Source organism: Abramis brama (genome assembly GCF_963993115.1).
Source record: "Abramis brama genome assembly, chromosome: 3".
In the NCBI taxonomy this organism is placed as follows: domain Eukaryota; kingdom Metazoa; phylum Chordata; class Actinopteri; order Cypriniformes; family Leuciscidae; genus Abramis; species Abramis brama.
In genome coordinates, this window is record NC_139965.1 from 24784849 (window position 1) to 24809584 (window position 24736).

Consider the following 24736-nt stretch of genomic DNA (forward strand, 5'->3'; position numbering starts at 1 on the left):
ACATTGACTCCAATTTGCTCAGGTTTAAAGAAAATGGTGGCTTGGGTGTGTTTCATCATCATTAAAGCCCATTGTTAGGATAATAGTAGGTAGCCTATAGTTAATTAAGTTGATTTGTAGCACTGACAGTTACATTGCACCAGTGCTGCTCTGAGCTGTGAGCAAAATTAGTTAAAGTCTATGACCAAAACACATAAACATTTAAGATGGCAATCTGACGTTCCGTATACCATGCTTGAACTAAGGCTGGTTAATTTAGTGTTGACAGTGTTGTGTTAATTCTGCTGCTTTATGAATTTCCCCTCACTTTTTACCTTTTATTGCAGGTTTAATGTCTAATCTCTTCTGTGAATAAAAACCTTTTGCATTCAGTAATATCCACTATCTAAAATCAAGTCTGAGGTATGGGGCTTTACACAGATAATATGGCACATGCCATATTTTGTCATGAATTACTTTGTATATAAGCTCTCCCCTCTCATCTCCCCTTTTAGGTTTGCCCGAAGATTAGCATTAGCAATACATGAAAATTTGTTGAGAGATTTGGATGAGAGGAGTGTTTCTGCCGACTAGTGGCAATTGCTTAACATTGCAATGATTTCTGCAGTGATCACACTAGCCTGTTGACTCAGATTGATTACTCAAATACATTAAGATATTAGTTAAACGTCATTTATCATGCACTTTCACATCAGTAGGCTACACTCATATGTAAGTAAGAACATTTAGAGAAGGCCTCGTTCCTACAATGTCTCAGAGGATCGCAGCAAGGTTTCTGGAAATTATTTAAAAAGTAAGAATGTTGAGAGTTGAGATTACAATTCTACATCGATTACTGCAGACCTACATCAAGTGGAATTTCTTATTTATTTTTTTAATGATTTTATGAAACTCACAAAACTGCATAAGTAGGCTACATTAAATTTGGTTTGGAGAAGGTTTTTTTTATTTTTTTTAGAAAAACATAAAAATAAACTGCTTTAATGCCTTCTTGGTACAACATAGGGTAACCAAATTATGGTATGAATCAATGAAAATAAAATATGTAATTTACAGAAAATAATAATCTGATGCTGTACAATGAGCAGGAAGATCACATGGCTCAGGCACAGTCGAGTCATTGTATAACAGTGTAATTCATTATCCATTTCAGATTGTCTTCTGAAATACAACATTTCAATCTGCTATTGCTTTGAGTGAAACTTTTGAAATGTCTGAAACAGTGTCCATCGCCACCAGTAAGAGATCTGAAGGATTAGTCAATCACAGTATATTAAAGATGATTTATAGCGCCACCTGCCGATTGCAAACGGCACAGTGTCAGACAAACAATCAACACATTCTTAGGTTACTGAATTTGTAATGCACTTCTCAACCATCTTGTTGTTTTAGGTTAACAAAACACTTTTCTGCTGGCTTATTAGTGTCATTTTGTATTGCTTCATTTCTTTTTGTATTATCGCATAATCACCAGTGCAGAGAAAAAACATATTAGGATTTCGATGCAGGTGTTTTCATCTGTGCCATCAGTGGTATTGTTGCATACTGTTTCTAGTCAGGCTATTTTACGAAGCTACACACACACAGCACACAACAGCACATAAAAGAATTACATCACACTATGTTGCTTTCTTGAAATGTAGGGTTTCAACCCCCAAATATGATTTAGATCTTTTCAGGACATTTGCAATTGCTGTAGGCCTGACAACTGACAGTACCAACGAGTTCCAGTTAGGTTTTATTTTCTTGACATAAGCTTTTATACCAAAAATATTTAAAAATGTGCATATAGTTGTGTGATTACTTCCACAGATGACCTTTGTGTCTTAAATTTACCATCAGTTTGTCATTTAAATTAAATTACTCTGCCACTTGTCTTACAGCTAATACAACCCTTTACTATGAGTCTCATGAAGGCAACAGAAAAGTAACAGAAATTAAACATTTTGTCATTTGGTTTAGACTGAAAATGCATTTACCAGTTCAGCCATTCTGAGACTATATGCCTTTGGATAAGATCATTTCATAATCACACAACTGGATAAACTAGTTGTGTGAACAAATTCAGCATCACCTACAGAAGACATCGTCACATTTTAATTTTGAAAATTAAGGCTGTGTAAGTGAAAGAATGAGGTCTCCAAAATAATGATGCATGCTTAAAAAAATAATTGAACAAATTATAGATAATTCAATGTTTTTTTTTTTTCAGAAATAGGTTAGACTTTCAAATATTTCACATTACTTTGTCCATCCAGTGCACTTTCTTCACCCTCATCACAACATTTGAATCTCAAGGCCGCCATCTTCCACTAAATATCAGTGCTCATTTTTATGGGATAGAATATCGTTTCTCGCTTTGGATAGATTGGATTAAAGGTCAGTGGGAATTTTCAGATGACCCATACCTTGGTGTTAAAGTCTTTACACAAATGTATTCTCAGTAACTCTTTACCATAAGGTTGAATTTATTAATCCATTAGGTATCATGAACTAACAATGAGCAACCATATTAAAGCATTTTTTAATTTAAGTTCATTTAAGTGTACTATTATTCATTGTTAATTCATGTTTGTTCATAATAAAGATGAATAAATAGTTTATGAGTTCATGATACCTATAATGTTAACAAATTAAAACTTATAGTAAAGTGTTACTAAATTCTCATCAAAACACCACTGAAGCACTTTTAAAAGAGATGACACTGTCAATGGCTTTGATCCATACCATCGACACACAATCATGTTTATAGTATGATATGGATCAAATTTACACCTTGTACCAACATATTACACTTACAAAATACCTCATCTAAAAAACCTCCAAACTCACTCTCAAACTGTCCAACATTAAAGAGATAGTTCACCCAAAAATGAAAATTCTCTCATCCTTTATACTCATCCTCATCATGTCATATGACTTTGATTAATCTTCGGAAAACAAATTGTTTTTTTGTAACAAATTGCAGAACCTGAGAAGTTTCTGTCCCTCCATTGAAATTCCAGGTAACCAAAACTCCAAAAAGGTCATATAAAGGTGTCATGAAATGAATCCATACGAGTTGGGCAGTTAAATCCAAGTCTTTTACGATCACTTTATATGATGAACAGAATTAAACACATCACAAATGGTAAAAATGTAAGTTTTTTTGTTCATCATAATCTCTCATAATTGATTCTCACATTGGAGCTTCTGTATGTTTACCATATGTGATGTGCTTTATGAATTTGTGTCACTCATTATTTAGTAAATAAAAGACTACACTGAATCTGTTCATCATATAAGCGATCATATCTCTTCTCAAGAGTTGTAATAAACCACTCGATTCATTTGGTTTTGTTTTATGACAAACTGCATGGACTTTCAATGAAGGAACAGAAACCTCTCAGGTTTTATTACAAATATCTTGTGTTTTATTAGATTAGATTACCCAAAATCTTACGGGTTTAGAACAACATAAGGGTGAGTAAAAGACAACAGAATTTTCATTTTTGGGTGAACTATGGCTGTCTCTGCCCCTGTCTATTGTCTGGCCAATAAAGGCAACTTTGTCTTTGATTGCAGTATGAGGTCTTAAGGCCTCATTATACTTCTGCGTCGGACCTACACCGGAGCCTATACGCCGTAGGCAACGTGTTGGTTTTAATTTATACTTCTGCGTCGTTGTCCGCGTTGACGCGCACCTAGGGAGCATGTGAAACCCCGAGGGAGGGGTTCTGGCACACCAATCACAGCGCTTGCGTCCGCGTAGAATTGATGCGTTGTTACATTTTTGGAGAGGTGCACGTCAGGGTACGCGCGCTACACACAGCCTACGACGTAGTTACGGCGGCAGTTCGACGCAGAAGTATAAATAGGCCTTTACTTGTCACAGTCTGGTTGAACATTTCTTGAGTGTAGATATTATATTTAAATGATAGATAAAGGACGTGTGGGTGACAGCAGCATTTAAAGACCTATACATACAATTTTTTACCCAAATGCTGCAGAGAACAATTTCACAATAACTAGAGTTGAAACACACAGGTTCTCGTCTTGGCATGGTAGGAAGTCCACGGCTTTGGCTATGTAGATAATAGTAATTTCGTTTTAAACTCATGGTACATGGTATGATATTAATGCTTAGAACATCCCACTCTCAAACTACCACAGACTACACTCTCAGGAGAGAGGGGTGCTTATGCACTCAAGTCTCAGTTATTTTTTAATGAGATTCCCACCCATCCAGCGCAACTTGCAGGCCAGCCAACGCCTAAGGGGGCAAAAGTATTCATAGTGGAACTGCTGGAATTCGGGTGTCCTCCGGATGTCCCTAAGAAGGGCCAAGTCCAGCTCAGATTCTGTTAGCACAATAAGAAGGATAAGGAGGGCAAAGAGCAGAGCCAGGGTCACTAAGAAAAGACGGGCCAAACTACAGATGAAATCATTCACCCCTTCCTCTGGGCCGTGTTGGGTTGGCTGAACCTTCTCCAGGAGGGAACGTTTCCCTTTGGGCTTAACGGCCTGTGGCCTTGCCTGGTTTTGAGTGCACGGTTCTGTTCCTCCTTCATCTTGGATCCTGCGTGGGCCGTTTGTGTGGCGAACCTGAGCCTGGTCCAAGGGGTCATTGGACACAGGTGTGGGAAGCACGCTGTCAGAGGGATTGTAAGAATCCTCAGAAAATTCAGCTGTTCCGCTTCCTCCCTCGGCTCCATTTCCATGGGAGCGTAGGAATGAGTTGCCATTGGAGACCGATCGTACCGGTGTGGAATGGCCACTGTCACGCAGGGACTCCAAACCTGAAACAGAGTAAGGATGTTCAGTGATTGTGTTTGATGCATTGATGTCTATTTGCTTTCAGGGTTTTGTACCAGTCAGAATTGAATTTAGAATGCCTTTTAAATTTGAATTTGAATTGAGGTAGCAAACAGGATTGCTAGTATAAATAGATAAATTTAAGGAAGTATAAATTAACTGAAATAAGTGTCACTTTATAGCAAGGGACCAAGAATGATGGCTTGACAAAGCATTGCCTGAAAGTTTAGAGTAGTTTAAAAAGTTGAAAGTCTTAAGAACAGACAAGTATGTTTGAAATGTCACCTACAGAAATTTGTACTTCATGTATACTCTACTTTTCAAATGTTTGGGGTTAGTAAGATTTGTTTTTGATAAATTAATAATTTTATTCAGCAAGGATGCATTTAATTGATCAAAAGTGACCGTAAATACATTTATAATGTTACAAAAAGAAATCTAATTCAAATAAATGCTGTTCTTTTGAATTTTCAATTCATCAAAGGATCCTGAAACAGTGTAGGACGATTTCCACAAAACCATTAAGCAGCACAACTGTTTTCAACATTGATAAATATGAGAAATGTTTCTTGAGCAGAAAATCAGCATATTAGAATGATTTCTGATGGATCATGTGACACCGAAGACTGTAGTGATGGCAGCTAAATATTTAGTTTTGACATCACAGGATCATATTACATTTCAAAATATGCTAAAATAGAAAACAGTTCTTTTAAAGTATCACACTATCACTGAAATTTTTATTTAAATAAATTCAGCATTTGTGAGCATAAGTTACTTATAAAACACATTTTAAAAAATCATACCAACCCCAAACTTAGTGTACAAGTTATATATAGTGTACAATATATATATATATTTATTTTTTATTATTTTTTATTTTTTTAACAAATGTATTGTCCAGGATGGAAGAAAACTTAATTTCCCAGAAAGCTGTCTCTAACCAATTCAGTAAATTGCACTTCCTTTAATTCCAATTTAACTTCATGTGTGCTGTGGCCATTTCATTTCAAACTGAAGAATTAAAATCAAGTCAATTATGAAATTGCCCAATCCTAATGTATTATACTGATTTCACAAGCTTATCTGCACCACTGGTCTAAACAATGTTCAAAAGTATCAGAATGGGTAAATTAATTAAAAGTTGTTTAAGTTGTTGGTATGGAAATATAAATATGTGGCAAATCTACTTCAGCACATCAATATCCAAGCTGCCTCCACATAATGGATATTCAGAAAAATAAAAAGTTATTAGAAAATCAGAAAAAAAAAAAATCTGTTTAAGTTCTTTTTTTTCTTTTTTTTTTGCTAGTTAACATATAAGTGACATTCCATTATTATTCACAGAGACCATTTACATTCATTAAACTGTTACCAATGTATTGATAATATGCACTGACTATAATGTACTGTTGTAATCAAAATTATTAAGCCCCATTGTAAATCAGGTTTATTGGCAAAATTTACAGACTTTCAGCTGTTTGCAATGAACAAATCAAACAAAAGTATTTTAAGTAGTTCAACAACAAATGTTTTAAGTGGTTTCCCCAAATTCAACTGAAAATGCAACTTTTAATGACTTCTGCAGTCTCGAAATTATTCAACCCCGTGAATAGTATCCCTCACAACAGCACAAAACTGCAAAACAGGTGTTGTCTCGAGCAAGTGAGGAAGTGTGCTTGAGCAAGAACACATGTGTGGCAAGTAGGGCAGGGCAAAGAGCCGTCAGAGAACAGCGCGAGCCGGTGGCGTGATTGATAATGAGCGTCACCTGCGAGCCACACCGGAGGAGCTACGGAAGCATAAAAGGAGCGACGACAGTGAAGGAAAAGAGAGGACCAGGCCTGGACTATTTTAAGTTATGTTTTGTTTATGTGCATTTATGTTTATGTTACTTTCATTTTGTGTTTGTTTATTTAGGATTAAAGTTGCTGAACGTTTGCCGGTTCCCGCCTCCTTCTTCCCCTGGACAACTAACCATGTTACAACACAAAATATCTGTACTGGCTAGGATTGTTGATTGTCACACTTGACTACATGTTAGAAATATGTCAAAAGAATGGTCCAAAAAGTTAAGAGAAGATATCATCGCCCTTCACAAACAAGGGACAAGATACAAAAAGATAGCAAAAGGCACTAAGTGTTCCTATAGAGACACCGTTGAAAGCATAGTTCGCAAGTTCAAAGTTAAAGGAACAGCGGTTACACTACCTGCACGGTGCAGAAAGAGGAAGCTATCAAAAGCTGCAACCAGATTTCTGAGAAGGCAGGTTCAGAAAAACCCTTGAGTAACTGCAAAAGACCTGCAACAAGACTTGGTGGCAACAGGCATTGAGGTTTCAGCTTGCACAGTATAAGGCGCATACTAAATGTATGCAGTTTCCATGCCAGAGCTCTAAGACATCCACAATACTGACCCCAAAGCACAAGAAAAGGGCTCAATATCAAATAATTAAGCCACAGAAGTTTAGGGATTCTGTTCTGTGGAGCTATGAAACAATGGATCAGCCTTACGGATCAGCATTGAAGTATCAGGAAATCCTAGGAGAAAACATCATGCCATCAGTGAGGAAGCTGAAGCTTGGGCGTCATTGGACCTTCCAACAGGACAATGATCCCAGGCATACCTCAAATTCCACCAAGGCTTGGTTGCAGAGGAAGTCCTGGAAGATTCTACAGTGACCATTAGTCACCTGACTTGAACCCCATAGAAAATCTCTGGTGGGATTTGAGGAAGGCGGTTGCAACACACAAACCCAAGAATATTACTGAACTGGTGGCCATTTCTCATGAGGAACGTGCTAAGATTCCTCAGAAACGCTGCCAGAAGCTGGAGTCTGATTATACATCTCTTGATTATACAAGATGCTTGCCATGAAGGGGTTGAATGATTTTGAGACTGCAGAAGTCATTAAAAGTCATTTTCAGTTGAAATGGCGAAACCAGTTGAAACATTTGTGTTGAGCAATTACTTTTGTTGGATTTGTTCATTACAAACAGCTGAAAGTCTGTACATTTTGCCAGTAAACCTGATTTGCAATGGGGGTTGAATAATTTTGATTACACTGTAAATATAATTAGTGTATATTGTAGAACTACACAACAACACAGGAAAATATGGCTCCACCCACAATCCATAAAAGCTAAACACAATCCATGCTAACAATGGTGGCACTCCAATCCACTGTATACTAACAAATTCAAATGCAGTCACACTGAAATAAGTTGGACGCCCAGCTGTTCCAAATGACCTAGAGCTTTACCTGCAGTGCTGGCGGGTTGAACACCAAGTCTGGATGAAGCTCCAGAGGAAGTGGAGGAGCTGGGCAAGGAAGGGAACAGAGGCAGAGCTCCTAGAGCTTTCCCTAATAGTCTAGGTCCCATCGTCAACACCCGTACCTTCACATCCCGGTAACAGTGGTTGATCATCCGCAGGTGAACATTCACCTTTGTTTTAATCCGTATGAGACACTTCACCATGGTTTCAGAATGTAGCTGCTAAAGTGTCTGATGTTCTCACCCCTGCGTCAGTGTATCACCAATAGCCCCCTTTCCTCCCTCTATCCTCCTGAACAAAAATGACATAACACTACAGTGTGTGTGAGTTTGAAAAAGTGAGTGTGAGAAAGCAAGAACACCCTAAAGCCCTAAAGCTCCATAAGTCCCTCTATGCCCAAAAGCCCAGCTGCCCTGCATGCTCCAACCCCCTCAAACCCATTATGGGCTGTAACAAAAGAGCACATACACAACACACACTCATTCTGACACAAACCACATGACATACATGGACAGGCTCTCTATTTATAGACAGTGTAATAATAACAGTGATGGTTGGACAAGGTAAAATCTGTCACTCCTCATTGTCTCTGTATTTTCTTGTGCATGACACAAATTGTCATGAAACCCACTTGCAGGACTTGTGAAGCCTTAATTTGTACTTCCTGTTAGCTTTTACCCCCTGCTTTAGTATAGTGAATTATTTTTAATTTACCAGTAGCCTGTGTGTTTTTGCAAGCACACTGTGTCTGTTTACTAAAGTACTAGACTTTTATTATTTCTGTATAGGGCAGGTACTAAAACAAAACTAATCTTAAACTCAAAATATACAGTACACTTATAGAGTACCCTCACACACAGACAAATGCAACCATGATGGCATTTGCCAATGCGGTAAAGTGACTGGAACAGGTGAACGTCTGGTCACATTGTGCACAATGAGAGCAGCTCTCATGTTACACATAGAGCAATAGAGGGAGATTGATTATGGTGTATTCCTATCCAGAGCACACTTTTGTTATCTTCTCAGCTTCAAGGTTTGTAATCATGACTATGTACACTGTAGTTCAAAAGTTTGGGGTCAGTAAGAAATTAATACTTTATTATGCAAGGACACATTAAATTGATCAAAAGTGACAGACGTTTACGTAGTTTAAAGAGAATTGTAACAATCTATTCATCAAAGGAACCTGAAAAAAAGACAGTTTACACAAACATATTAAGCAGCACAACTGTTTTCAATATTGATAATAATAAGAAATGTTACTTGAGCAGCAAATCAGCATATTAGAATGATTTCTGAAGGATCATGTGACACTGAAGACTAGTAATGAGTAATGATGCTGAAAATTCTGCTTTGCCATCACAGAAAGGAATTTCAATTTAAAATTTTATTTTATTTTATAAATTTACAATTTTATTTATTAAAACAGAAAACTGTTTTTTTATTTTTATAATATTGCATTTTTGCTCAAATAAATGCAGCTTTGGTAAGCATAAGATACTTATTTTAAAAACACTAGGAAATCTTACCCCAAACATTTGAATGGTAGTGTACTCTGTGTAGGTTTACGCCTAACTGTATATGTGTTTAAAGTTGAATTATATATTTTGAAAAACATTGCAGCCAGAATTGTGTTGTGAACAGAACTGAATTGTGAATTATAATTTTTATTTTATTTTTTAAATCTATAGTATTGTAGTGGCTGAATGGCAAAAGTGGCAAAAATGGTAAGGCATTAAAAAAGTACTGCAAGTTATAGTCCAGTATAGTCCACAATAATGAATCATGGTGGAAGAATAAACCAAACCAAAAATCTCCATGATGCTTTTTATTACAGGGGAGATACAACGTTATACCACCAGATAGCAGTATTTCAGTGAGTTTGGACCAACAGATCTTGCCTTGAGTTGGATTCAGAAGACAGAATGCATAACTTTTCTAGTTACAAATTAAATTAAATTTTTGTTATGAGAAAGGAGCAGTTATATGCTTAAGTGTGTGTGCACATTCGTGTTCTTGTTTAACCTACATTGCGAGGAGCAAATAATAGTAAATTAAGTTTTTGACATTGTTGGGACAGGTGGCCGGGGCCCCATAAGGATAACAGCTTAAAAATCATACTTGATGTTTTTTTTTTAAATGCAGAATGTTTTCTGTGAGGATTGTGTTTAGGAGCACTGTTAGGGGATAGAATATACAGTTTGTACAGTATAAAAACCTTAATGTCTAAAGTCTACATAATGATATAAAAACATGTTTGTTTGTGTGTGTGTGTGTGTGTGTGTGTGTGTGTGTGTGTGTGTGTGTGTGTGTGTGTGTGTGTGTGTGTGTGTGTGTGTGTGTGTGTGTGTGTGTGTGTGTGCGCGCGTGCTTGTAGGCACATGGGCATACCCTCCATGATGGAAATATGGACTGCTCTCCTTCGTGTTCGGGGAACGCTACTCTGTCGTGGGCCATGAGTGATGGAGGGACAACTCCTACTGGGGACCATCCCAGCCCTGAACCCACAAAAAGATGTGACATAACAATTGGCATAATGTCAAACACAGTTAAACTGTTAAGAAAACAAGTCAGTGTTGAGAAGACTTACCTGTGGATCTCTGGAGGCTCTCGTCTGATTTTGGCACTCTGTTCCATCACTTCCTTGGCCACTTTACCGCTATAAGGGAAATTATGCAATCAAAATCTTAGTGTTGCTTGCAGCTAATCCATTAATTAACATATATTCACAACACAAGCCTAATTAAGCAGGGCTCACAAACTCATGAGGTTCACTTATAGCAGATACTACTCACCTATATCTAAAGCGACTCCCTTTAAAGAAAAGATTACTACTGGACACAGTGCGAACTTGACTTGATTTCTCAAACCTGTAAGAAATGGAGAGAATGAGAGATAGATTTAAAAATAAATAAGAAAAATAACTGTTTGTCTAAACCAGTGGTTTTCAACCTTTTTGACTCGTAGGCCCCCCATTGTCCAACATAATATCTAAAGGCCCCCCATACTGGCTAAGATATTTCTATGGAGTCAATAATGTGCCATAATTAAACAAACAAATCCAGTATTTTGCAAACAAACTCGATCTGCTTTGCAAAGGAAAACTCGACTCGCAAACAAACTCGATCTGCTTTGCAAAGGAAAACTCGACTCGCAAACAAACAGAAAGCAATGTGCAAGTACAAAGGTCAATTTGAGCGAAAATGCAGTGGAGTAACACATGCATTGTGTTTTGCAAATAGAAATAAGTGAGCCTAGATCATATTTCACAAATAAATACAAACCATCCTACAAATTGCATGTAACCTTTGAACAAATACTAAATCTAGTGCATACAAATGCATATCTGTCTGTTATGATTGTGAGACACTTGGCTTTTTATGAGATCTCTTGGCTCGATTTTCTCACAAATGTGTCCAGGAAGATTTTCTCACAAATGCAGTTGAGCAACTTCCTCTTCTAAAACAGTAGATGGCGCTAAGATAGGGGATTAATTGTCTCCCGGGAAAAGCACTGATTTGAAATTTGCCTTTGCCTACAGCTGAGGCAAATGACCGGTGAACAGGTGTGTTTCTGTCTTACTTTATCTATAATTAACCTTTTTAAGGTTTTCTTTTGCAAAATTTTATTACATATCTAGACAGAAATCCACATTAGCACTTACAATTCACTCTCTCTAGGATAGGGGAATCTATAAGCTGAAAGCTCTGCCATCATATGTTGCTTTTTTAAATTTTTGTAAAAACGTAAAATTTTCTGAACGAGTCTATTTCTTTCGTTCTCCATTAATTAATGAGAACATTTATATATTTAATTGAAAGGAGGGTCCCACTTATTTATTTACTTAACAGCTTAACTGTTAATGTAATAAAATAATTAATGAACAAAACAAACTATATACAGTTGTTTCTTAACTTGCCTGTGATGTATGCAGTGCCCAAATTATTATTTTAGACAGACAAATGAAACCCTCCTTTCAATTAAATTAAATGTTCTCATTAATTTATGGAAAATGAAAGAAACAGATTCGTTCAGTGTAGACATAATCACTAATTTAGTCATTTCGTATGTGTCCGATGCAGAAAAAATGTAAAAAAGCAATATATGATGGCAGAGCTTTCAGCTTATAGATTCCCCTATCCTAGAGAGAGTGAAGTGCTACGAAGTGCTAATGTGGATTTCTGTCTAGATATGTAATAAACATTTTGCAAAAGAAAACCTTAAAAAGGTTAATTATAGATAAAGTAAGACAGAAACACACCTGTTCACCGGTCATTTTCCTCAGCTGTAGGCAAAGGCAAGTTTCAAATCAGTGCTTCTCCCAGGAGACTGGCGCTAAATTAATCTCCTATCTTAGCGCCATCTACTGTTTTAGAAGAGGGAGTTGCTCATCTGCATTTGTGAGAAAATCTGCCTGGACACATTTGTGAGAAAATTGAGCTGAGAGATCTCAAAAAAAGCCAAGTGTCTCACAATCATAACAGACAGATATGCATTTATGCACTAGATTTGGTATTTGTTCAAAGGTTACATGCAATTTGTAGGATGGGTTGTATTTATTTGTGAAATATTATCTAGGCTCATTTATTTATATTTGTAAAACACAATACATATTTGTTACTTCACTGCATTTTTTGCTTAAATGTACCTTTGTACTTACACATTGCTTTCTGAGTCGAGTTTTCATTTGCAAAGTTTGTTTGCAAAATGCTGGATTTGTTTGTTTAATTATGGCACGATATTAACTCCATACATTTCCTCTCGTATTTTTGCTCTAATTATGACAGTTTTTATTTTTATTTTATTGATAGAAACTCGTAGAGTTAATTTTGTATTGTTACAATGTCAGTAGTATATGTAAATGAACAATGTTTTCTCTTTCTCCATGTTAAATCCATGTTTATTCATGCAAAACATGTCAAAGCTCTATTGCTTTCATGAAAACTGCAGATTATACTTTGCGCATTTTTGTATCCCCAACCACAGACAGTCAGATCGACAGAGCGTTATTAACAGAACATTTATTGTAAGGGTAGGTTTATCACTAATAATTGTATTGTACTTTGTCTACTCTTTAAACAGCATTATGGTAAAAAGTGGACACTATGGGAACAGCTTTCTTACCTGTACGCAATGCCGTTTTGCTTTGGGGGTTGGGCGGAATTTTCTGTTTTTACCATCCGTTTGGCCTAAAACACTGTGTTCGTTGTCATCCAGTTTGAAATGGAAACTTAATTTCCGATTTTAATTTAATCTCCGATTTTAATTTAATTTAATCTTAATTTACAGATTTATTTTTTTTTGTAGCAGTGTTCTCTCCATATTTACACTTATTTGCAGCCTTTAGCCCAGGGGTTCTCAACTCAACAACTTTCCGGCAGAGATTAGCTCCAACCTTCAAAATCAAACTTTCAGGGCTGCTTTTAAGTCCAATTTTTATGCCCTTCCCTTGATAACTTCTCTTCATCTCAGGGATAAATTAAGTTAAAATAAGTCCGAACTGCTGTGACGTCACAATCTCAATCTTTGTAAGATATAAGTCAACATTTTAACCGCATTAAAGCTTTTTTTTTTTTTTTTTTCATTTGTATATCATTAGATATTTCAGTAAGTTGAAACCAAATCCTTACGTTTAAAAGTGTAATTCAGCAATTTCTGGCAAGGCCACGAATGAATCCATCTGTTGTATTATTCATTGCACGGGAAACGAAGGACACATTTGGAGGCTGCATTTGAAGGAGCCTTAGAATCGGGACAGCCTTCGTCACGCAGCTGTTACACAATCGGCCTTTGAATGTGGCCTTCGAAGGATGCAGCCACTGAATTGGTATAAAGCTACTGAGAAGGCTCGCTCCATCTGTCAAAATCTAAGGGTCGAGGGTCTGTTGAACGCACTTCAAGATGGCGGCGGGGATTCCCCCAAGGGGAAGTGCAATTCAACACCATTATGACTAAAAGTTTGCTAAGACATAATATAGCAAATATAGTAAATATATAAGGTGATCTGAATGGTCAAGTCTATACATAGCAGACTGGGAGTGGCCTTGGACGTCAACATGCCCAGTGCATTATGGGTGTTGACGTTATTCCTACCTATATGGCAAAAGGGAAGTTTTTTCAGCCTTTTTTCTGTTTTCTTTAGCCATTTAGCACCGATTTAAATTTTTCCCCCGCCTTTCTACTGCATAGGCAGCCAAGTTTTATTGAAAGCCATTATGTCAGCGATGAAGTACCCCCTTTAAGTTTTCATATAATTCATTTTAAGTCCTCCTGTAGACTCTTTAGAAGATTGCTGAGGCCCCAAAATGGGTCCCTGTACCCTAGTTTGAGAACCACTGGTTTAAACTAAATTAAATCATTGGCAAGATGTTTTATGCTTGATTGCTTGCTCTTACTCTTTTTATGCTATTTCCATACTTGAACCAAATTTCAGCCTGATAGGTCAAAAAGGTTATGCACACTCACTGGTAGAAAGCTTGGTTTTCCACCCCACACTTCCATAAATGCTTGCAGGCCTCAGGTGTTGGAGCAAAGTAAGTCAAGATGATCTTCTGATCCTTAGTAAAGGTCACAGGAGGTCAGTAAGTGAAATTATTTAGTTGTTAAATAGAACAGGTTGGTTTCCTGATCAATTCCTAGGTCCTGTATCAGTCTGCATTCATCTTACTTTTTACCATTTGTTCTTCTGCATAACCTGGGGCTGCCTTGCTGTCACCTACCTCTTGATAAGTTGCATATATATGGAATGTCTTTCCTTCGAACTTTAGTTTGGTGACCTCGTTCCTGTACAATATGACAAAATACTGTCAAAGTTATTCATATACACAGTCATTTGATCTTGACTACTAAGCAAATGAAAATGATATGCGAGATTAATTTCGCCTCTCACCATTTGAGGAAATGAATCCTCCTGTTCCCCTGCAGTACCACAAAGCCAAAGGGGGTAAATGCAAGAAATGCTGCATTCCCAGACACATCCTGTCATACAAAAAAAATTAAAAAAAAATCTGTGTTTACACTTCTTTGTGAATGTAAAAATTCAGATTAAAAGACTTTCAGTTCAGACACTTGTGTTGAAATAATTTCTTGTATATGAGCAGCTGATACATTTGGGTACTGACTTTGCAGGGGTGTGGATCTACTCCATATGTTTCTAGAGACTGAGCTTTCCTTAAGAAATTCATTTCAGATGTCTCAGGACTCTGGCCTCTGTAGGAAATAAACAGACTAGTTAATATTCTGTGTTTGTTCTGGGAGATAAATTTCATAAAATATATTTAATCTCTCCATTAAACACCAGCGCTGCTTTAAAAAGAGTGACATACTGCATGTGACAGGCTAATTGAATGTAAGCTTACGTCAGCTCGGATTTGTGGATCTCAGCAATGCGGCGTTCCAGGCGCTCAGAATGCTTTGGAAAAAACTGAAACTTAGAGCTGTAACCTTCCGGATGCTTCCCTGGGTCATAATCGCCAATCTCAGCTAAAAAAAAAAATTGAGAAAGAATCAAACAAAAACAGTGTCATCTTGAGAGTCTTGTCTTACTGTAATGTCATTCATATAACAAAACTCTTGAGATGTCACAATTCAACAAATATTGTAAAGAATGGCTCCTGTGACTGTGGTTTGCTATTACCCTGCAGAATAAATGCGGCCAATGCAGCAGCATCTGAACTTTTGCACAGGAGTCGGCCATGATACAAATCTCTTTTAATCTGTAGGAAGACATGGTATCTGAAAACAATGCAGAGTATATATTGAACTGTCAGTGTGTTAATCATACATACATCAGATAATTGTAAGACTCTGTAACTTTTCTAATATGATTTCCTATAGATTCTTTAACTATGTTAATTATGAATAATAATGGACTCCATGTTAATGAGCAGTACCTAGTGATCTCTTCTTTAAGAGCTGCAGGGTCCGGAGGATAGAATTTAACACGCAAACACATGGTGTAGGGTGGCTGAGCTAGGACACAAAATATCCATGTGGATGTAATTAACCAGACAATATACATCTGCCTTTTAGAAGGATATTTGAATGCAAAGATTATTCTTTTCACAACATGCACACAGTGTAAGAAGGATTTTCCACATACAATATGACTTACATCTCATTTGTTTGGTAATTGGCTTGCTGAATTCCAGCCAGTGCTGAAACAACAAAATAAAAAAGAAATGATGTCTAGAATGCAGATTCCAGTTAAATTCCAGTTTAACACATTGCTATGACTATCATTGTCAACTGATGACTGTTCACAACATTACATATCGATTGCATCACCCCTTGCAGCTCTTCATCTGAATCAGCATGTGATCTTTGGGTGTCTTGCTTCAAGCTCAAGCAAAAACATTAACATTGCTTTTATCAGGCATGGTTATTAACAAGTCAGCATTAGCATGAACCTTAGTCAGGGTAGATACCATATTTAAATTGATGGGACATAGATCAAGGCTGCAATGAATATACAGTCAATTTGTTGTGCTGTCTGAAAGTCTACTTTCTCACAATCCATGGTTTGTGTTTTGTTGACTGGATTTTTTTTTTTTAACAACACTTTCAATTACATTGGCTGAATAATCAACAACAAGGCACCCAACATTACAACCCATTGAACCAACTGTACGGTGAGGTGAAAAAAAGGAATCGCCGGTGCAGCACAGATGTCTACTTATTAATTTTTTTTATTTAAGGTGCATACCAATGACTAACGTTTCGATGTAAAGTTACATCTTCATCAGAGTCCTTGAGGTGGTTAAGATAAAGCGCACGAAGAAGGCGATACTAAGGAAAACTTTAATCTAGAAATAAACATGAAATAGTACAACCACATAACACTCAAATAAAAATATATATGATACAAGACAAGGAACATGGAGAAACAGATCAGGGAAACGAGACACAGCTGGGGCAAATTAACTCAATGACAGTAACCATAGTAACTAACAAGATACAGCTGAACCAAAAGAACTAATGGAGTGGCTAGAAACTAAACAATGAACGCAGAGGAAGAGCATGCAGGTGAGGGCCAGGGAGGATGATGGGAAATGTAGTGACCGTAACACTCTCACAGCCTTGTTTTAACTATCATGTCCGATCTCAGTCAAAATATAAAAATAACCATTTTCCACAAGCTCAGTACACTATTAACAGCTCATTTTATATTTATACTATAGAAACTCACTCGTTGCTTGTCTGGGTCCACAAATCTGATGCCAAAGTAGTCTTTCTCCAACAAGTTTAGATAATGGCAGACCTGCTCAAACAGCCATTGACCTTTTGCATCCCTCTGGAAAAGAGAGACACAGGAATCAATGTGACAATGTTTGTATACAGTCCTTGGGATCATATTGGATCATATCAGTTCTACACAAATTGGACATAACTCAACTTAGATTGCAGATTGCAGATTGGACATAACTCAACTTCTTTTGCTGACCAGTGTAGTGGGTAACACATTACAAGTAGCATGAGTTATGTAACCAGATTACTTTTTTCAAGTAACGAGGAAAGTAACACATTACTTTTAAATTTACTACAAAATATCTGAGTTACTGTACTTTTTTGTTACTTTTTAAGTTACTTTGTTTTCCCATTTATTGACTGACAGCTCTCCTGTCCCCATGTTGAGAGAAGTCTGGAGTAAAGGTGCAGAGGCATGATGGTTATCCTTCGATGATCCAATTCAACCATACTAATAAGCAAAAATGACTTTGGTTAAACATCACATTTATGTTTAATTTTTAGTTTTTGTTGCTGAAGTAAGAAAGTTGAACTTTCTTCTCCTGTGTCATTTCACTTTTTTGGTGTGAAAGAGCCTTGATATTTGTCAAAAATTTAACTTTTGTTTTTTTGCAATAACAACCTACCAAGCCCAGCCCAAGTGAGAAAAAGTAGTGCAAAATAACGTGCAACATAACTTTCCATAAAAAGTCACTAAGTATCACATTTAGTTACTTTTTTAGGGAGTAAATTAGTTTCACAGGTAACTTTCCCAAACACTGTTGCTGACATCCCATTTAGTGTAAGGTAAATATGTCTTAACAATGTACTCTTTCAAAAACAGAAATTGTTGCACTTGAGCAGTTGTTTAATAAAGTAATTTTCCCACATTTTTCCAAACTATGTTTTGTAACCAGTTTTCACATAAAAAAAGAAATATATATATATTAGTGCTGTCAATTTGATTAAAAGCATCTAACATAAACGTTTTTGTTAACATACAGTATATATATATACTGTATATACACACACATATATATTTATATAATATATATATATAAATAATGCAACACCAATGCAGCGTAATAGGTTACCAAAATCTGTTACCCCTCTCTATTTAATACATAGGCCTAATGGCTTAAATGTTACCCAAATTCACACTGGTGATGACTAACCTTATTGTAATTTATATCCTAGAAATATTTTTTTGCCTGATGTGAACAACTGCAGATATACTCAGTATCACCAAATCCGACAACACAGCATTAAAGGTTATCTAAATCTGTTACCTCATCTATAGCAGTTTATCCTGATGTGAACAGCTGCAGGAATACAGCAAGGTCACCAAATCCGACAAGGCAGCATAACAGGTCACCGAAATCCACACACAATGGCTTTAACGATACCTAAATGCACACTGGTGATGTCTAATCTCCTCCCAGCAGGCACACAACGTCATAAGACGTTGATATTTTGTTGTTTTTAGGTTGTGTTGTAAAGTTACTAAATTCCAACGTCTCCTTGACGTCATAATGGTGACATCCACACAACTTCAAATTCTAACATCATTCATATGTTCAATGAAAGCAGCCTCCTCATGCAGCTACATCTGTTTCTTTCTGCACCAAAGCTTGTTCTCGCGTAAAATCCTTTCAAAAGTGCGTTTGTTCCGAGCTATTCCATGCCTTTCCATTCCATGCTTAATAAGGCAAGAATTTCATCATTAACCATCATTAAAACCAGTAAAACCATGTTTAAAATACTCCTTGTTCACAATTCATCCTGTGTCGGGTTACGTCAGATCAATGAGCTTGCAAGTCATAACTTAGATTTAGTTATGTCATAATTTCGACTTAGTTATGTCATAATTTTTATTTAGTTATGTCATTATATTGACTTTTTATGCATGATTTTTATTTTTATTTTTTTTTGTGGCGGAAATGGGCTTCCATAGCTCTAACGAACTGTTTGTGAAGAATTTGTTTACATAAATTTACTTCTACCAGAAAGACTCAGGAGATAGAATGATGTAACAAAGCATTAATTTATTGACAGCCCAGCAAGCAATTATTTATAAAGTTCTTTGGCGTTTAGGCCCCGTTCGTAGTGCATAATCCGAGGGTAGCGGATCTGCTGAAGACGAAGGCCCTGCGCAGCTGACCCCCCGGGAGGTATGGACAGGACCATCCTGGTGGTGGTGGGGAGGGTGGAGGTAATTGTTTGCGTCAGCGTCTGCGAACTCAAACATGTGTAAGTACCGATCTTTTATACAGCAAGTATTAGGACATGATTGGATAGATGTGAAGGTAATAAGTGACGTAGTAATTGAGTCTTCCTGGCAGAACTTATGCTAAAGCTTTCATATCTGAATAATGAAACAGTTTTGGAATCAATAGTCGTGTGAATTAGTGACAATTTTGTAGATGTTTCAGTTTCAGACGTTGGATGTTGACGTCAATCTGACGTTGGGTTCTGACGTCAACCCGATTTTCATTTCCAACCAAAATGCAACGTCTGTTCGACGTTGGATGTTGGCGTCAATCTGACGTTAGGTTCTGACGTCAACTCGATTTTCATTTCCCACCAAAATGCAACGTCTGTTCGACGTTGGATGTTGGCGTCAATCTGACGTTAGGTTCTGACGTCAACTCGATTTTCATTTCCCACCAAAATGCAACGTCTGTTCGACGTTGGATATTGGCGTCAATCTGACGTTAGGTTCTGACGTCAACTCGATTTTCATTTCCCACCAAAATACAACATCTGTTCGACGTTGGATATTGGCGTCAATCTGACGTTAGGTTCTGGCGTCAACTCGATTTTCATTTCCCACCAAAATGCAACATCTGTTCAACGCTGGATATTGGCGTCAATCTGACGTTAGGTTCTGACGTCAACTCTATTTTCATTTCCTACCAAAATGCAACATCTGTTCGACGTTGGATATTGGCCTCAATCTGACATTGGGTTCTGATGACAACCCGATTTTCATTTCCAACCAAAATCCAACGTCAATCTGACGTCATATTAACGCCCGGTGCCTGCTGGGCTATGTTTCATACCTGAAAAACATTTACTCAAATTTCACTATAATTTACTCAATTTATGAATCAAGACAAGAATGTGATGAGACGAGAAACATTATAGGAGCATATTAGGCATTAGATTTAAAGTTTAATAAATTACACCCAAATTAATTTTTTACCAAAACCAAAATTAAACTTTTCATTTAGCCCAAAACCAAAAATAAAGTTTTCTCACTTTAAGAAAAAGAGATACAAAAGCTGTCACTGGAATTGTATCCTTTCAAAACCTTCCTTACACCCTTTACCCAGAGATTTTCTTATTATTGAGAGATGAGAGGGTCTGTGGCTCTTAACATTGGAAAAAGCGTAACTGCTAATTTAGATCACATGAGACACCTCAGCCTATCATATTATGGCAGTGACGTCAGTGGCCAGCGTTCAGAGATTTATGACAGTCAGTTGTAGTTGTTGCACAATGTTTCTTGTGGATTTGTGTGTTCGTTTTGTGAAAAAATTTCTAAATTTGATGCTATATCGCTTGTAAATGTACAGTTAGGACTGCAATGTTTGTGGAATGTGCTTTCCCAGGCTTTACTGAGCGGAAAAAGAGCACCTTCATTCATTTACCTTTATTCTTTAAAAAGCGCTATCATTATTAGGCATAGAAATCAAAAATCATTACAATTCAAGTCTAATTCATTTGTTGAAACCTGGAAGCCCGAGAGCGACATCATTATTATTATTTTATTTTTTTCCGTTAAACAACAATATAATACAATATTTATAATTAAATTATTAATTTTCTCTTTATTCATTAAATGTAACCCTAGTTCCCTGAAGGGAACAAGATGCTGCGTTGAAACACTGTGGGAACGCCTCTGCGTGATTGCGTCATGAAGCACGTATGAAACCAGTCCAATGGCGTGACGGAACGTCATGTGACGTCATCGACCAGGAAACTATAAAGCACACCTCAACCAAACAGCGCCAGCTTCAGATAGGCAGAAGCAAATCGATCACGGGCATGCCGGGAGTATAGCAGGGTGACACAGCGTCTCATTCCCTCTTCAGGGAACTAGGGTTACATACGTAACCGAGATGTTCCCTTTCAAGGGAACTCGAGTGGGAACGCTAATACCCACGCCGCCATAAGAGCAAGTGTCCGTCTTTGTGAAATCAATGCGCACATCTAGGCGAAAGCACCTGCGCACCTGAATTTGGTGCAGCCATACTCCTAGAGGAGTGTGCCTGTACAGCCAAAGGTGAAGGCTGACTGGCCGACTCATAAGCAAGTGAGATGGCCTCAACCATCTATACTTAAACCCCTCTATGGGTACCCCAAAGCATACAAACAGTGTTTAGACTTTCTCCACAGTTCTGTGGATGTAAGCATCTAAGGCCCTAACTGGGCAGAGCAGATAAAGTTTCTCTAGGTCTGATGTCCGGAGGAAGACAGAAGGCCTGTAGTACTCTAGGTCTTACAGTATTTGTAGGAACCTTAGGAACTTAACCTGGTCTTAGGGTGAAGAAAATCCTTTACCATACCAGGAGCAAATTCCATGCACGAGGGAGATACCGGAAGTGTTTAAATGTCTCCAATTCTCTTGAGAGACGAAATAGCGAGGAGAAAGACAGTCTTTAGAGAGATATTCTCAGAAACTTCCTCAATGGGCTTGAATGGAGCTAGGGAGAGGCCTTCTAGTACAACAGCCAAGTCCCATGTCGGCACCCTTGTGCGGACTGCTGGCCTCAGCCTCAAAGTGCCACAAAGGAAACAAGTTATTAGTGGGTGTCTCCCCAAAGATACTCCACTCAAAGGGATGTGGAAAGCAGCTAGTGCCGCCACGTACACCTACAGTGTGAAGGGGGAAACCCTGCGGAGAAGTGCTCCTGCAGGAACTCCAGCAGGAACTCCAGCACTGCACCGACTGGGCAGTTAACCGGGTCAAACTGGTGCTCTCCACACCAGGAAGTGAAAAGTCTCCACTTCAAGGCATACAGTTCCTTGTGGATGGAGCTCTGGAGTGGAGAATGGTCTCAACAACCTCAGTTGAGAGACCAGAACTTATGAGCTGGGCCCCCTCAGAGGCCAAGCCCACAGTTTCCACAGTTCTGGGTAGGGGTGAAAGATCGACTCACTCGCCTGAGAGTAGGTCCCTCCTGATCAGAATCTCCAGAGGAGAGCCGTTGAGGAGAGACACTAGGTCCACAAACCATACTCGGGCCGTCCAGAATGGGGCTACTAGCAGTAGACTGGCGAACCCTTTCCAGAACTCCTGGGAGCAGAACAATTGGGGGAAATGCGTACAGATGTGATCTCGGCCACGTCTGCACCATAGCGTCCAACCGGATGCAGGGCTGGATGGCTGAGTGAGAACCATAGTGGACAATGTGTGGTCTCTTGGGATGCGAAAAGGTCAGCCTTTGCTCAACCAAATTTCTCCCAAAGGAGCTCGACCACCTTGGGGCCGGCTTGTCTGCACTTTTTTCACTCCTCCCCTCACTGCAGCCGCCTACTCTCGCATACATTTCAGGCGAGGCAAGGCGCATCTCAAACAAGCCTATTATGTTGACCCATAATCTACACGCTGCCTCAGCATGCGCAAGATCCAAGCTAGTTAAGACTCAACAGGGGCATAGCTAATACTTCCTTTATAGTGTGTGTGTTTTTCTACACATAGGGAACAATAGGCTTGTTTGAGATGCGCCTTGCCTTGCCTGAAATGTAGGAGGAGTGAAAAAAGCGCAGGCAAGACGGACAGTTTTCTCTTCTCGCAGTGGATCTGACACCTGTGAGATCAAAGGTGGATATCGCGGGATTCACAGGATTCACGCTCGTGCACGGTGTTGCTAATAAACTGGATGTAATTTAAGTTCTGTTGCTTTTATATGAAAATAAATACAATGAACAAGACACCCAAAGTACTTATTTAATTCGATTCCAAATACGTGTTTATCAATCATTTTTTCTTTAATACAGACATGTGTTTTTATTTTTTTAATAAAAATTACATCACATAACCCATATCGCACTGTCAGAGAATTTATTTACATATAACGTACATATACACATAAAACATGATATCAAAGTTTTAAAATCAAACATTTTAAAAGAGAACAATACATCACGGTTGTTTAAACCAATGAGCATTAAGCAAGTCGTTTCCCATGGTGCTTTTGATCAGCACAGTCGGTGGAGAGCAACTGCGCGCGACTGCAGAATCCGACACGTGCGCCTTGCGGTCGTGAGAGTTTTTTGACATACGTCAGCATGATATCAGAGCAAGGCGGACTGCACTCGGACACATTTCTAACCGGCATGCATCTCGCGGTGATCACCGGTGATCGGTTCTGCGCAGATTTTGCTCATCTCAAACAAGCCTATTTTTATGAATGAAACTGTCAGCCCACACTGATGTGCATGCACCGCAGCCAAACATACACTTTAACCACGTCTATACCCGCTCGTAATGTTGTGAGGGCAGGGAGGGACACAATTCAAAAGGCTGTTTGCTTCACATGAAGTGGCGAGTCTGTTTCGATAACTACAACATACAGCTCCTCCGAACTGGATAATTGCAGTACCGGTGCCTCATTCGGGGTGGAAGTAACATTCATTCGGGGTGCCTCATTCGGGGTGGACCTGGCAGGTGAAGGCAGAGAAACCCCTCTGCCAGATCCATTTGTGAACCCCGCAACTTGAGCCCTCCTCAAAGAGCGATCGGCGGGAGCACAGCGTTCTCACAACAATGCTTATATTTACCCCCCTCGAGGGCTGATTGAGCATGCTGCGCTCCAAAACGAACAACACACAATACATGTGTATCCCCACCCGTGATGTAGATTGGGTAGGGATGAACACACTATTGAAATGTTGTTCGCTCGCCATTATACATTTTTTTATATATATATATATATATATATTTATGGGTGAAAACTCCTGCCTAGCAAATTCAGACAAAAAACACCAGGGACATAGATTCACACAGAGCGCTTGCTGAAGACACAGAAGATGACGCTGTTTGGTTCAGGTGTGCTTCCTGATCGCTGACGTCACATGACGTTCCGTCACGCCATTGGACCGGTTTTATACATGCTTCATGACGCAATCATGCAGAGGAGTTCCCACAGCGTTTTGACGCAGCTTGAGTTCCCTTGAAAGGGAACATCGATATTGTTTATTTTCTTTTGACAATACACAATATCATTCAATATTACACAACACCCATTATTAAATACTACTACACATTTGCTGGTGGTAATGCCGTGAATGAGTCTTACCTGTCATGACATTCCCCACTCAGCCTTCTCGTAAAAAATAAACATAAACAAAAAAAAATAAACAAGCAGGAGCGTTAGCTTTAGCCGTTGCGATTTTTTGGCTAACGGTTGGAGGCTTGCCTTTTAGTGA

General features: G+C 38.2%; 1 protein-coding gene across 1 annotated transcript in view; it reads right to left on the minus strand.

Moving 5' to 3' along the window:
* Positions 1-932: 932 nt before the first annotated feature.
* frmd5b (FERM domain containing 5b) overlaps positions 933-24736 on the minus strand; it is a 37069-nt gene continuing 13265 nt past the window's right edge. Inside the window, exons 2-14 of the mRNA XM_084108010.1 lie at positions 17262-17366; positions 16188-16230; positions 15967-16045; positions 15711-15808; positions 15433-15556; positions 15196-15283; positions 14964-15052; positions 14794-14857; positions 14540-14631; positions 10870-10944; positions 10665-10733; positions 10466-10572; positions 933-4778 (exon numbers count right to left, since the gene is read on the minus strand). Coding sequence (XP_083964136.1) covers positions 4198-4778; positions 10466-10572; positions 10665-10733; positions 10870-10944; positions 14540-14631; positions 14794-14857; positions 14964-15052; positions 15196-15283; positions 15433-15556; positions 15711-15808; positions 15967-16045; positions 16188-16230; positions 17262-17366 — 1614 coding nt within the window. The 3' untranslated portion in view covers positions 933-4197. The remainder of the gene's footprint in view (positions 4779-10465; positions 10573-10664; positions 10734-10869; positions 10945-14539; positions 14632-14793; positions 14858-14963; positions 15053-15195; positions 15284-15432; positions 15557-15710; positions 15809-15966; positions 16046-16187; positions 16231-17261; positions 17367-24736) is intronic.